The following is a 15,282-nucleotide window of genomic DNA, read 5'->3' as shown; positions in this document are numbered from 1 at the left end:
AATGAATTGAGGTTCCAGAAAGTAGGGTGGAATTTTGGGTAGAAAAGGAAACTATTAGGTGCCATAGAGAGGCACGTGTAGCTATATAATCTCAGGCAAAGCCATGTGAGCGCGCACCTGGCCTCCTCTGTGTCAGTCATTCTGGCACTTGCATAATGCAAACCCGAAAGGCGTGGGCCTTAATTGGGAGATCCCATGGCCCAAAAACACCAGTAACTCAAAGCCAGTACGTTTCTCATTTCTCGTGAGCTTACCACATTGCCTTGCGCAGCTGAGCACGCCTGCCCCCAGCCAGCGTCGCACTATAAACATTCCTGTCTCTGCGGAGAGCTTCTACTCACTTGAGAAACTTCCCTTTGTGATTCGGAGGCTGGGTTCATGTTACTGATGAGATTCATTGTAAAAGTTTATGATGATGCAGTCTGTTCAGGGTGTGCAGTTGGTGAATAAACCTCCTCTTATCCCATGACCCTTATTTGATCTTCTGTTGCTGATTGTCCTACCTGCATCCATGAACTGCTTTGTATACACACACCTGAGAATCTGTCCCTGTTCATCTCCAAATAAGGGGTCTCATTACAGACTCTGATGTCTGATATATAATGAGAAGACATTAAAGCGAATTTCTCTTTGGAATATTTGTTATTAAAGCAGTTTTTTAGAAATAAAACCAATCTAAATAGCTGGTGAGATGAATTCTGATATAAGCTACATGATTACATAAATCCTTTAATATCTAATCCCTGAGTCTAGATTGCTACTCGTGGCTAGAAACTTGCAAGCCAGGAGTGGAAGCAGAGGAACAATTGATGAATTTTCTGACCATTGGTCCAGTTATCATAAATAATAGTTTTATTCTAGATTCAAATACCTGCCCCAATTTGTATGGAAATCTCAAGGGTATTCGTCCAGGCAGTTCCTGCTGTTTCATCTGTCTCTTCCCTTCTGTTTATTTGTTCATTGGATCAGCCCACTCTGCCTGAACCTTCCTTCATTTATACCTGGATTCCTTTCTCCTTTACCCCTCCTTCCACTCAGAGCTCACCTAGTTTCCCTAGCCATTCAGTCACTTCTTGCAAGTGTTATCTTTCAGTAAGCTTCCCTCTTCCCTCCAAATGAAAGAGTTAACAGGTTTCTCTGGCCCCACTTTTCCTAACCCTGTAACCCCTGTTTGACTCTCCTCAGCACTTCACTTTGCAAATAATGTTAACATTTTATTCATGTGTTTAAGAACGTATTGTATTCAGTCATTGGTGGCCACATTTCGTCATACCTCCAGAAGCCCCTTGGGGAAGATCATGTCTTTTTCACTGTATAGCACTTCGCACATTGAGGCATTTCAGGAGGGATTACTGAAGATCAAATGTCATACTCGAAAAAATTACTAAATAAGCTCTGAGGTTTTTGTCCTGTTCTCCAAGAAGATCAGCTGAAAGTATGTAATCGTGCAACTGAACTGTGGGAGGAGATGATCAAGGGATGTGACACACAGGAAGTGAGATTATGTGAGTAGAAAACCTTTCATCCACGGACTTCAGAATACATTACACAGACTCTCTCTGAACCAGGTACTTGGAAAGCTCTTTGAAAGCAGGGAATCCAAGCAGAGACCTGAAATGACCAAGATATGAGTGAGGCGGGTCAGGAAGGGGGCATGGACTTCTGGCTCAGTTGGCATCCACTTTACTCCTCACCACAGGTCTCTGTCAGGGCCATTAGGACCCAGGCTCTACCTAACTAGGCAGCGTATAGGTTAGGACCAGGGAGGTCTGCACCTCACCTCAGTGTTGCTGCATCTCTGCCATTGAAATGATCATTAATGCCAAGGACATGTATAAAGGAAAGAATCACGTGATGATTTAAATCATTCTGCATGGAGAAGGAGATTCTGTGTGTTGAACCTTTAAACGAGGCACTATTTCATTTCTGTAAGCAGGGTTTGGGGTAAGGTTGTTCAATAGGAGATTTTTAATGTTTCTTCTAGGTACAATATTCTGGTCACTGTACCTTAAAAAGGAAAAAAATCAGGATAGTTAAAGAAGTTTCAGAGAATAAAAGTATTAAGGAGATGGAAGGACTGCTAAATAAGACTGTTCTAAAATATATGGGGACCTTTAAAAAAATTGTGGTAAAATATGCATAACATAAAATATACCACTCTTTAAAAAATTTATTGGGGTGACATTGATTAATAAAAGTATATAGGTTTCAGGTGTACATTCTATAACATCATCTGTATATTGTATTGTGTGTTCACCGCGCCAAGTCAGATTTCCCTCCAAGACCATTTATCCCCGCTTTACCCTTTTCTATTCCCCCACCCCCTTTCCTTCTGGCAGTTGTCTGTGTTATGAGTTTTTCTGTTTGTTTGCTGAATCCCTTCACCTTTTTCACCGGTCCCCCCACCCGCCTCCCCACTCAGTCTGTCAGTCTGTCCTCTGTATCTGTGAGTCTGTTTCTATTTTGTTTGTTAGTTTATTTTGTTCATTAGATTCCACATATTAAGTGAAGTCATATGGTACTTGACTTTCTCCAACTGGCTTATTTCTCTAAGCATAATACTCTCCAGGTCCATCCATGCTAATCTTTATTATTTTCTTTCTTCTACTCGTTTCAGGCTTTGTTTGTTGTTCTTTTAAGTTCCTTTAAGTATAAAGTTAGATTGTTGGAGATTTTTCTTGTTTCTTGAGATAGGCCTGTAATGCTCTGAATTTCCCTCCTAAGACTGTTTTCGCTGTGCCCCATTGACTTGGGGTTGTCATGTTCTCATTTCCAGTTTTTTCAAGCTATCTTTTGATTTCTTCCTTGATCTCATTGTTAACCTATTCATTGTTTATTAACATGTTATTTAGCCTCCATGTGTTTATCGATTTTTTTTTCTTATGATTGATTTCTAGTTCCATATCATTCTGGTCAGAGATGTTGTCTGAAGCTGGCCACTGGGTGTATTTGTTCTGAGGCCTCTTGGAAGGGACTCTGGTGCAGGCCAACATCAGATGCTGCTTGTGACTGGTTCTTGGCAACCTGTTTGGAGCTACAAAGCAATACAGTTTCTGCCTGTCTCTGCAGGGCCTGGGCGCATGTGGAATGAGGTTTTGTGCTGAGCCTCTAAGAGAGTGCCTGTGTCTCTAGCAGACTGCCATCTCTCCCTGGCAGGCAGAATCCCTGCTGATTCTCACAGCCAGGTGTTATATGGGTGCCTCTTCCCGGCTCCAGTGCTCTGGGCTGGTGCCCATGCTTCTCAGGGGTAACCTTTGCAGCTGAGATATCCCTTTGAAATCTCATTTGCCACCCATGGGAGCAGGGCCAGCCATTTTCATGTGTCCGCCCTTCCTACCAGACTTGATGTGGCTTCTTCTGTAAATCCTTGGTTGTAAGACTTCTCTTCAGCTAGTCTTCAGTCGGTTATTAAGGCTGTTTGCTTTATGTTTTAGTTGTAATTCCAGTTTGGTTCTGGGAGGAGGTGAGTGTGACATCCACCTATTCCATTGCCATCTTGGATCTCCTAAAATTTACCATTTTTAAGTGTACAGTTCAGTGGCATATAGTACATTCACAGTGTTGTGTAACCATGACTACCATCTATCTCCAGAACGTTCTTATCACCCCAAACTAAAACCCAGTATCCATTAAACAATAACTCCTCATTTCCCTGTCTCTCCAGCCCCAGACAACCACCATTCTATTTCTATCTCTCAATTTTACTATTTTAAGTACCTCATATAAGTGAAATCCCTTACATAACTGATGCATTTCCCTTAGCATGTCTTCAGAGTTCATCCCTGTTGTGGCATGTGTCAGAAATCCCTTCCCTTTTAAGGCTGAATAATATTCCGTTGTATGTATAGCTCACATTTTGTGTGTCCATTCCTCTGCTGATGGGCAGTTGTGTTGCTCTCACCTTTTGGCTCTTGTGAATAACGCTGCTACGTACAAGTATCTGAGAGCCTACTTTCAATTCTGTTGGATATATGCCTGGGAATGGACTTGCTGGGTCATAGGGAATTTTTGTTTTAAGCTTCTTGAGGAACCACCAGAGTGCTTCCACAGCAGTCATACCGTTTCACATTCCCACCAGCTGTGCACGAGGGTTTCACTTTCTCCACATGTTTGCCAACACTTTTTATTTTCCATTTGTTTTGTTTTGTCTTGTTTTGTTTTAAATAATGGCCATCCTGATGGGTGTTATGTGGTATAAATGGGGATTTTTCTACCTGGAAGAAATTAGAGGAGATATGTAGGAACCTGTAGTTGTGAAGACTTTGACTCAGATGTACACAGATGAGGCACCAGAATCTAAATTTTAGAATTTGGACAAGTAAGATAGTGTTTAACAAATAGCATAGCGTGGGTACTAAACAATCCGAAAGGCCACAGGCCCTTTACCTTCCTCCTCTTTTCAGGCTACGTGTCAGCTTGGATGAGGAAGACGCTGTGAGGTAAGTTACAATAATGACAAATATATCTTCTCACACTGGTTATTTCATCCTATGATGAGAATATAAGCCCAAGTATATGTGAACACTTGTTTAAAAGATTTAGATAGTTCACAATTGGATGGTTTAAAAAACCAAGAATTCTGTATAATTCACCCCTATACTTTTAAAGTTGATATTAGAGAAGATGATTGTGCCTCCATTCCTACCTTAATCTACTATCCTGCATTCGAAACTCTCTTAGGGGACCTTGTGGGCAGTCACAGGGAGGTGAAATTACTATTTAATTAACTAACATTCAACAGATATTTATTGAGCATTGACTATGTGCCAAGCCTTATAAGAGCTACAAATAGCTTTGCCAGCATGGCTCAGTGGTTGAACGTTGACCTATGAGCCAGGAGGTCACGGTTCAATTTCCAGTCAGGGCACATGCCCAGGATGCAGGCTTGATCTCTTGTGTGGGGCGTGCAGGAGGCAGCTGATCAAAGATTCTCTTACATCATTGATGTTTCTATCTCTCACTCGCTCGCTCTCTCCCTTCCTCTCTGAAATCAGTGAAAAAATATTTTTTAAAAACAACGAATGGAAAGGAGAGCAGAGTAGACCCTGTCTTTATGTTCATGGAGCTACATTTTAGTGGGTGATTCAGATCATTTATCACACAAATAGATTTGTAATTCAAACTGTGTTTAGTTCTGTAAAGGAAAAATACCTGAGATATTTCTCTCCTTTAGTTTGTTCACACAACCACCCTAAGAAATCTGCTTTCTTTTCCTTTAGGGGCCTCCAAACAGGTGGCTTTGCCTGGGAGGGAGAGGTAGAGAACAACGCGTATAGCAAGGCTACAGGGGTAGTCCCCCAGCACAAGTATCACCCCACAGCTGGCAGTTACCAGCTCCATTTTGCCCTGCAGCAACTTGAACAACAAAAACTTCAGTCCCGGCAGCTTCTGGACCAGAGTCGAGCCCGTCACCAGGTAATTCAAGACTTTTCCAAGTGCTAATATCTTCCTTCTTTTGGTAAAAATAATAATAATAAGGTCAGTGGGAAAATGTAGGAATACAGTTTACCAAAGGTTTACCAACACCACCATGGCTTGGATGGTTCCTGGGGAATCTACTCTCAGGGAAGAAATGTTCTGAAGCCATAGCCTTGGCTTTGCTGTAAAGTGATGCCGAACCAGTTTTGACATTCTTTCTTTCATTTGAATGTTTCCCCATAAAAGTCTCTAGTGTAGTAGTTACCCTTCCTATTATATGATCTCAGTTTAGTAACTTCCCAGAAGGATCTAATTCTCAAGTACCTAGAAGCTAGCATTTTTATTAATTTTTTTCTAAGTGTACTCTGTCTTTGCCTTCATAGACATGGTCCATATAAGTGCATGTTAATCCTTCATGACCTATCAAGATTTTCAAGGAATAAATCACTTGGAAGTTCTTGTACGAAATGGTCATAACTTAAGTTGTTGGTCTTCTGGATTGATAGTTTGTACTCAAAACAGTGTAAACAAAAATATAAAATGTACTCCAAAATCCTTGCTGTCATGGAGCTCATCTCTAGTGGATTATTGATTCCCTATTCACCGTCTATAAAATGACAGAAACTCTTTTTGAATATATGTGTGAGGGAGCTATCTGAGTATTTTACACTTGTGTATCAGTATGGCCCCTATTACAGAGAAAGGATGACTTCACAAAAAAGTCAGGCCATGAAAAGGTAAACGTTTCTTCATGATTCAGGATTATCATTAGACTCAGTTACCATGTTCTACATGTTCTATTGGGCTGAATGAGTTGATTCTATGAGCTTCCCTGATATTTGGTTATCTGAAAAAATGTCTTCTATCAGCTTAACTTTTTGTCATTTTTATAAAAATGTAGTGCGCATTACTTTGTGCAAAATTAAAATTCACTCTGTGGCTAAGGCAATGTTTACCAAAGTTTTTCTTCTAAATAAAACAATTGTCATTATGCTCTCTATCATTACTTATCTTTTCAACTACTGTCCCAGTTCAAACATATTTTCTTATTTCAGTATTATTCACCACTTGATTATCTGTTTTAGTGTACTCTGTATATTATTACTAGAGGCCCAGTGCATAAATTCATGCACCAGTGGGGTCCCTCGGCCTGGCCTGCAGGATAGGGCTGAAACCAGCTCTCTGATATCCCCTGAGGGGTCCCAGATTGTGAGAGGCACAGGCCAGGCCGAGGGACCCCACAGGTGCACGATCAGAGCCGGGGAGGGACGCGGGTGGTTGGCCAGCTGGGAAGGGACCTCGGGAGGGCTCCAGGGTGTGCCCAGCCCATCTCGCTCAGTCCCGATTGGCCAGACCGCAGCAGCAAACTAACCTACCGGTCGGAGCATCTGCCCCCTGGTGGTCAGTGCACATCATAGCGACTGGTAGACCAGCCAACTGTCTGCCCCCTGGTGGTCAGTTCACGTCATAGCAAGCGGTTGAGCGGCCTTAGCATATTACGCTTTGATTGGTTGAACGGCCAACCAGACGACAGACACTTAGCATATTAGGCTTTTATTATATAGGATTAATTCATTATAATTGAGAAATTCTAAGTGCAAATATTTGTGAAGTAGTTCATTAGGTCATTTTTCTAGAGAAATATTCACACTTTTCATCTAGAAAATATGTAATGTAGTATCTCATTTTGATCATTACACTGCCCTTTGTCTGGTAGAAATGTTCTTTTATAGAAAGTCTAAGGGATAGAAAAGCCATTTAAGCCAGTTTGCATTTTCACAATTGCAGATATAAATGTATCTTTGATATTTTTTAATGTTTAAATTTTTAAGAACTCCTTAAACTTCTAAAGCCCAACATCATTCACAGTGCTAGAGAATACTAACTGAATCAGATACTAGATAGTGGAGGTGTCATACGTAGCCTTATTTCTCATATGTGAATATAATTTTATAATCCATGGCCTGACATATCCAGACAGTTGGTGTCTTGTAATTTTTAATGCTTCTATTCCTTGAAATGGTGGGTGATTTAAAAAAACAAGGAGGTGCTTGCAGGGCATTGAAGTTTTGAAGAAGGAGACAGTTTTGCTAATGTTCACTTTTAGAAACTGCTTCATTTATAAGTCCTCATTCTTTTGATTAGCTTCCAGCAACTCACATTCCTTTGAAAATTCAGAGTATTACTATTCTTGTGTGGATTTTCTTTTTCACTGAGGATTATACTGGTTTAGTTTCACTGAACTGTGAAGTATATGGAAAATATGTTTTTTTTGAATCTGTCAGAGTATCTATCTTAGGGAGGACTCAGAACTCCCAAGAAGGGAGTTAGCTCGTGTCTCCTGGAGAGGGAACAGAAGATCATTCATCACAGTTTTATATATGTTTATACCATCATTTTCTTTCTTCCCTGGTTCTTCTAACCCATAGTTTTATTTAGATAAAAACGAGGAAGAGTAAAGTTCTGGGGCTGTGGGGGAGCTAAAGAGACTAAATTTGATTAGCTTGAAGAGTTTAAAACTAATAAAATAGCAAATAAGATATTAAATGTTCTAACATTAAGGTATTAAATGTTCTAACATTAAGGATATTTAGTAACTTAGGGCACTGTATTTCAGAGGACAAGAATCACTTCACAAAAGGAACAGAACCCTATGAGATTTTAAGCTTCTGTTTTCAGCTTACCTTGTGACTGTGCTAGACTTGACTGTTATAATTACCACTAAATTGTTGATTGAAGCATAGCTTGCATTCTCTCTTTTTTTTTTTTTAAATATATTTTATTGATTTTTTACAGAGAGGAAGGGAGAGAGATAGAGAGTTAGAAACATCAATGAGAGAGAAACATCAATCAGCTGCTTCCTGCACATCTCCTACTGGGGATGTGCCTGCAACCCAGGTACATGCCCTTGACCGGAATCGAACCTGGGACCTTTCAGTCCGCAGGCTGACGCTCTATCCACTGAGCCAAACCGGTTTCGGCGCTTGCATTCTCAATACGTCCTGTATTTCTGTCCTTGGATTAAGTTTAGAATAAAGATGGTTTCTCTGATGAACTTCTTATGCTTTGGATTTATTTTACTTGAGAGGTAGTCATTGATATAGCCAACAATTTGGTTTAAGAGCAGTGGATAGATTTGAAATCTGATTTACCTAGCATTCATTCACAAGATAGACCAGTTAATAGAATGGGACATTAAAGGATTCTTTATATTTGTTACATTATCCTATATAATAAAAGGCTAATATGCAAATTGACCAAACAGCAGAATGACCAGTCACTATGACACACACTGACCATCAGGGGGCAGACGCTCAATGCAGGAGCTGCCCCCGGGTGGTCAGTGCGATCCCACAGGGGGAGTGCCGCTCAGCCAGAAGCTGGGCTCACAGCTGGCAAGTGCAGCGGCAGTGGCAGCACTAAGGATGTCCTGACTGAGGCCTAAGCCGTCAGTCAGACATCCCCTGAGGGCTCCTGGACTGCCAGTGGGCACAGGCCAGGCTGAGGGTCCGTCCCCCCACCACCACCACCTAGTGCACAAATTTCGTGCACTGGGCCTCTAGTATTATATTATATTATATTATGTTTATTATATTTATTATATATTAGCATGTATATCATGTTACTATATGTTAATTATGTACATGGACAGTGGTTTTCATACTGATCTCCTAAAAAATGTTTTGGGAAGATCTTGCAGCCTTTTTTTTTTCTTTTTTTTTTAAATGGAGTATTTTATTAACATATTACTTGTCTTTTTAACATATACACACACACTGAGACACACTGACTGGTCTGCATGAGCAAGGATTGTCTAAATATCCTAATGGAAAATGAAAAATTTTAAAATATATTAATTTTTCATTGTTATACACAATTACATCCACATCACTTACAAAGCTATTACTGATTCTGTCCACGGAAGCAGAATGGTATTGGAAGAGGAAACTTGTGGGTAAGTTCATCAGTGAAACATAACTGAGATCTCAACCTGAGAAAGCTGACAAAACATGAATTTTTGCTGTGAAATTTTTCTTTGCAAAGTATGGAGAAAAGTCTATCAATGGCCAGTAAATAAGAGAAGGTGGTGAACTTTTATAGTCAGTTCTCACAGTATTGTGCAAGGGTATCAAGAAAGCTGTTCAGTCCTTCTCTGGGATCGGTTTCAGAACTTTTCCAATTGCAATGGTCTTACCCTCATCTCTTAAAGTAAAACGACCCATCTGAGGAAAATCTTTGAATGTCTCAAGGCACATAGTTCCTGCTGTCCTTAAACGGGCAATGTATACTTGACCTTGTTTCACGAAGCAGGGCCGTGTCTTACTTTTTTCTCCAGATTTTTTGTTTACCAAGGAGATTAAGGCTGTTATCTCTACTTCCTTAATACAAGTATGAATGTGCAGCACCGCATTATAACCTGGACAGATGATGGACTTGTGCTCAGTAATCACTATCTGAACATCAGATGTGCGTCCAGAATGGCATAGATTATTAGGGTCACAAAGTATAAGTCCTGGAAGAATCTCTTCTTCTTCAATTCCCTTCAGTCTGATTTTAAGATTTTCACCTGGGGCTACATAATCAGTTTCAGCATCATCAGAAAGTATTCCGAGAACTTCCACATTGTGCTTGTTTGGCGTCGTCACAAGCTGCTGGCCTTTAAAAATGGATCCTGATTCCAGCTTGCCCAGGACCACAGTACCATATCCTTGTACTTATCCACAGTTGGCAGTCTAATTGGCCCATCAGTTGATCTGTTGAAGTTTGGCATGCTATCCAAATACGGAATAAATGGTAATTCAGTGTACCAGGGGCAGAAATCTGATTGCTCTTTAATATTTGCCCCAGTTAGCCCTGAGGAGGGCATAAAATGAATGTCCTTTTTGGGACTGAAGCCGACTTTTTTCAAAAAGGGCACCAGTTTTCCTTTACATTTTTCATATCTCTCGCTGCTCCAATTTACTGTGGGATCATCCATCTTATTAATAAGCACTACTAAATGCATTACACCTGCTATCTTTGCCAACAGCATGTTCTCTTGTCTGTCCACCTTTTTCAAAGCCAGTTTCAAACTCTCCTTTCCTGGCAGAAATGACCAGTACTGCCAAATCAGCTTGAGAAGCACCACCAATCATATTTGGGACAAAACTCTTATGGCCAGGGGCATCTAGAATTGTGAAATGTTTCTTTTCTGTTTCAAAATAGGCATGACCCACTTCTACTGTTTTACCCTCGTCTCGTTCTTCTTGATTTGTATCTAAGGGCCAGGACAAATACCAAGTTTCTCTGTTTTTTTCTTTAGCTTCTCTTTCATATTTCTCAAGTGTCCTTTTGTCAACCATTCCTGTCAAAAACATTATCTGTCCTCCAATGGTTGACTTGCCAGCATCTCCGTGCCCAGTGACTACAACATTTACGTGTTCTTTTTTAGGAGCACCTGAGGGTAGGACCACAGATTTAGATTTTCTCATTTCCTCTTTCTCCATCATTTCCTGGCCACTTTCTTCTGGGGGCCCTGCATCTCCCAATGAACAACCCCCTGGCTCGGCTTCACTCATTTCTTTATTGTGCTCCCATGACTCCTCTAGAACCATCTCCACCTCTCCATTTTCTGTAACAGGTCCAGAAAGTTCCATGGTGACGGCTGAATTGGAGCCTTCACACAACTCTCTCTGCTCCTCTTTGGCATGTTCCACAGGCGCCCCCAGTCCCAGCCTTTTACCTTCAGGTATGCCCGCGCCGAGGCAGGTTTCCTCAATGCTGGTGGTGTCTGCAGGGGGGGTCTGTGGCTAGGCCGGGCCCGGCAGGAAGGACGACAGGAACTCCGCGGCCGGCCTGGCCTGTACGTTAGGCACGAAGGGTTTGGCATTGACGTTCAGCTAAAGGCTGAAAGCTGAGCTGAGGTGCTCACGCTGGGCCTCGGCCACCACTGCTGAAGAGGCTAGGTCCCCGCTAGGAGCCGAACCCACTGCCTCCATGTCCACCTGGTCCCAGCAATGGGATGCTGAGTCGCTGCTGCTGCTGCTGCTGCTGCCCGTATCCATCATCTGAGGACCTGATGGGTGGCGGGGCGGGAGCAGGGTCAGTAGGACAGAAAGAGTGGGCAATGCAAACAGGGGGAAGGCAGCAATAGCGCGGGGCCAAGGGGCAGCCACACGCACCTTAGTGGCAGCGCGGAGACAGTGAAGTACCGACACTGCATTCGCAGCTGCGGCAGCAGCAGCCTCTTGCAGCCTTTCTTGCATTACTTGCAGAGGAAGTTCTCCATCCTTTTCTGCAGATAGGTAGCCAGTTTACTGAAGGTATTAATTTCAAGAAGGCCCACTCTGATTCAGGATATGAGTTTGGAAATGAGCATCTCCAAACATTCATGTGGAGTTGGTTTTGATCTCCATATCTGTCTAGCATTTCACTCATAAATCTAGAAATTTTTGTTCACTGAATCTACCCCTACTAAAAACTGGTCTTATAACATGGGCGTGGGAGAGGAAAGTCACCCAGAGCCCTTGGCAAAGGTTTCCAGGGACAGAGGTACAAAGACATATGTGGGATTCAGTCCATTTGATAGCGTGATAAAAGACAAAATGGAAACTATGAGCTTTTACACATTGATGGGTAAAACCAGCAGTTTTGGTGTTTGAGGTTGTTTTTGTTTTGTTTGTTTTTTTCAAGACGTCCCAAATCAGAGCAGAGTTCAGCAAACTTACTCTGTAAATGGTCAGTCATATAGTATTTTAGACCTTTCAGGCTATAGATAGGGTCTCTGTGGCAACTACTCATCTTTGTCATAGGAGAATGAAAACAGCCATAGATAATATGTAAATGAATGATTGTGGCTGTTTTCCAGTAAAACTTTATTTACAAAAACAGGCAGCAAGCTGGATTTGGCCTGCAGCCCTAGTTTGTAGACCCCTGGTTTTGAGCCATAGGATCCCTTGGAGGGCCTATTGCGGTTACCAATTGCTTCCCCAACCCCACTTATGATTCAGTAGATTTGGGATGGGGCTCACTTATTTCCGTTTCTAAGTTTCCAGGTGATATTAAAGCTGCTCTTCTGGGTATCGCACGTTGAGAAACATTGCACTAGAGGGAAAGAGATTACAAATGTTCCCCTTTGTTATTTGTTTTCTGTCCTTTGGAAGGGAGATTGAATATGTTAAATCTTAATGTTGCCCTTATAAAATTTTCAGCAATCATTTTTTTATCGGAACTTTGTTTCTATCTTCTCACTCCAAATTTGAAAACCTCCTTGCTCATTCTTCTTATCAGGTACATTGTGCTCAGCAATCACTGCCCCCAGCATTCAAGTTTCCTAGTGGATAAGAGATAAGTAATGGGACACGTTCTTCCCTCTGTGTTTTAATAATCATACAACACTTAGTAAGCACTAACGGAGGTCCAGTGACCATTCCAGGTGCTTCACATATATTAATTCATTGGAAGTGAGTGTCGAGATGGTTGGGGAAAGTGCAGAATCTCGATAGTCTAGGGATGGGAAAATGACTGTTATGTGCTGATGTGTCCCTGTGTGTGTCTCCTCTCTCCTTTCCCTCTGTTTCTCACTTCCTTCTCAGACTGGCTTCCTGCCCCTGAAGGAACAGGTTAAAAACTTTTCTTTCAGCTGAGTCGTGGGACTTAGTTCAGCAACGGTTGACTTGGTGACATCAGCATGAGTAGCCCTCCATGCCGGGGTCTGTGAGGAGGGCTTCGCAGGCTGTGAGGCCCGACTGACCTGATTCTAATTGCCGACATTGAGCTGATGTTATTCTTGGCCCGGGACAGAGCGATTACTCAGTAGTTTCTGTTAAAGTGATCCTTTGTTAAACTTCTGCTCCCAGCCCCCTCTCCTTCCCTCCCACTCTCTTCTCGGCCTCATCCAGACTGAAAAAAGGCCCCAAAACAGAAAAATTAAGGACATGTTGATGGCCGAGGCAGAACTGCTGAAATTTCTTTTAACGACAAAGTTGGAGAAGGGGACTTTAATGTTTTACTGTTTCCCAAAGCCCTTCCATTTTAGGTAGATTTACTTTTCAACATAGTGAAATAACTCCAGGCAGGAGAAAGCTGCATCCTAAATTCTTCTCATCTTTCCACTCCATCTGTTCTTTACCTTCCCCCTTCCCACCATCCCAATTTTTTCAGATTAGCAGGGGGGCAGACAGCTCAGTGTTCACATCAAGGGGTCTTTCTGTGTGCTAGTAACATCTTGAAGGCTATATGTAATGAGCTTTTTGCTAATGGTGTGTGTGTGTGTGTGTGTGTGTGTGCGTGTGTGTGTGTGTGTGTGTACACACAAGCATGCACAACCCCACAGGTGTGGAAAGGATTCCCATATAAACCCAGCCAAGTCTTGTTATTCTGCTCCTAAAACTTCATTGCATGTGTCTAGAAAAATTCTGCCCCCCTGGTGGAATGAATACTGTGTCTCCAAGTCTTCAGCTGCTGTGTGTTTGTGTTGTGGGGGAGGGGAAAGAGAGAAATTCAGCAGGCACCGGCTTTTCCAGGCAGCCAGCAATAACACGCTAGCTCCTCAGCATGGCACAAAGAGAGCAAGCAAACAGGCTCGCTGCGCAGGGGGGTCTCTGCGTGTTTCTAACAGTACTTGTGAGGGGCGTTCGCTGGGGGTGCGTGCGCAAGGGAGAGAACAGAGGCCTGTGTGCTTAGATTCCCGGGGCAGGTTGACTTAAATGTCATAACCTACTGCTGCTTTGTTTTTTTGGTTTTGTTTGGTTTGGTTTGGGTTTTTTGTTCTGTTTTGTTTTTCCTTCTGACCTTTATCAGGAACTCATATAACACTTATTTCTAGATGATGATGATGGTAATGATGATGAATTTTCCTAGAACCATTTGATTTAGTAGATTTTGTCAAATCAAACTCTTTTCTTTGTCTTACTTCATACAAACACATTGAAAATATGTGAAATAATACATGTAAAACTACATCCAGTTGTTTGAAATAGGCACGCTGGACAATCTCTGGAGTCGGATAATCCTCAGTTTAAATCTTATCCCTGTCCAGCCTATGACCTGGGACAGGTTATTCAAACATCTTTAAACCTCTGTTTGCTTATCTCTAATATGAAGTTGATAATATACCTGTGAGTCATCATTAGGATTATAATCATCGGGACATTACCATGTGTGAAGCACTGAACCAGAAGTTATACTAGTTTTTGTATTGAGTCCTCACAACTGCCCACTTTTAAATATATATATATTTTTTATTGATTTCAGAGAGGGAGGGAGAGATAGAAACATCAGTGATGAGAGAGAATCATTGATCGGCTGCCTCCTGCCCACCCCATACTAGGGATGTGCTCTGACCGGGCATTGAATCCATGACCACCTTGTTCATAGGTCAACACTCAACCACTGAGCCATGCCGGCCAGGCACAACTGCCCTCTTATTAGCCCCTTTTATACATGAAAAAACAGAACATCATTTATGTAACTTTATTAGGGTCACATAAGTAACAAATGGAAGAGCTGGGATTTGAAACCAGGTGTGTCAGCCTCCAGCATCCAAGCTCTCGTCTATCATGCTATATGCCACCTCCCTGACAATCTATTAAGGCGTTCAATAAATAGTAGCCATGTGTATTATTATATAAATTTTAAGCTTCAGTTCATACACTCAACAAGCATTTATTGATACCTATAAAACTGTATTTGAAAAGTTATTGTCAGGTACCCTAACTATGTACTGTCTCGAGAGAAAAGGTTTAGTTTAACATCGGTAAACTCAGGCCTAGACATTGTTCCGGTTAACACAGATTCTTCAAGAAATGTCTTAAGAAGGTGTTTCTGGGCTTACAACTCTTAGAAATGCCCTTACTTTACCCTTCCTGGTGCTTGTATTATTCA

The 15,282-nt window shown here is 41.8% G+C and overlaps 2 protein-coding genes across 10 annotated transcripts in view; one reads left to right on the top strand and one right to left on the bottom strand.

The window, feature by feature from the left end:
• The window catches only part of TTLL5 (tubulin tyrosine ligase like 5), a 272,026-nt gene that overhangs the window by 185,821 nt on the left and 70,923 nt on the right, over positions 1-15,282 (top strand). For 8 of the 9 annotated variants that reach the window (XM_070416253.1, XM_070416261.1, XM_070416235.1 and 5 more), the window contains 2 exons: positions 4,404-4,439; positions 5,220-5,415. In XM_070416253.1, coding sequence (XP_070272354.1) covers positions 4,404-4,439; positions 5,220-5,415 — 232 coding nt within the window. The remainder of the gene's footprint in view (positions 1-4,403; positions 4,440-5,219; positions 5,416-15,282) is intronic. The other variant, XM_070416244.1, reaches the window with a different exon arrangement.
• On the bottom strand, positions 9,558-11,465 carry LOC139011079 (eukaryotic peptide chain release factor GTP-binding subunit ERF3A-like). The gene is given in 3 exon segments (XM_070416313.1): positions 9,558-10,123; positions 10,126-10,445; positions 10,447-11,465. Coding segments are annotated over 3 exon segments (1,902 nt in total). The 3' UTR covers positions 9,558-9,560.

This window comes from Myotis yumanensis, unplaced genomic scaffold, assembly GCF_028538775.1.
Source record: "Myotis yumanensis isolate MYYU_CA2020_CCGP unplaced genomic scaffold, mMyoYum1.0.hap1 SCAF_1, whole genome shotgun sequence".
NCBI lineage: Eukaryota > Metazoa > Chordata > Mammalia > Chiroptera > Vespertilionidae > Myotis > Myotis yumanensis.
This window is presented reverse-complemented; position numbering and strand designations above follow the sequence as displayed.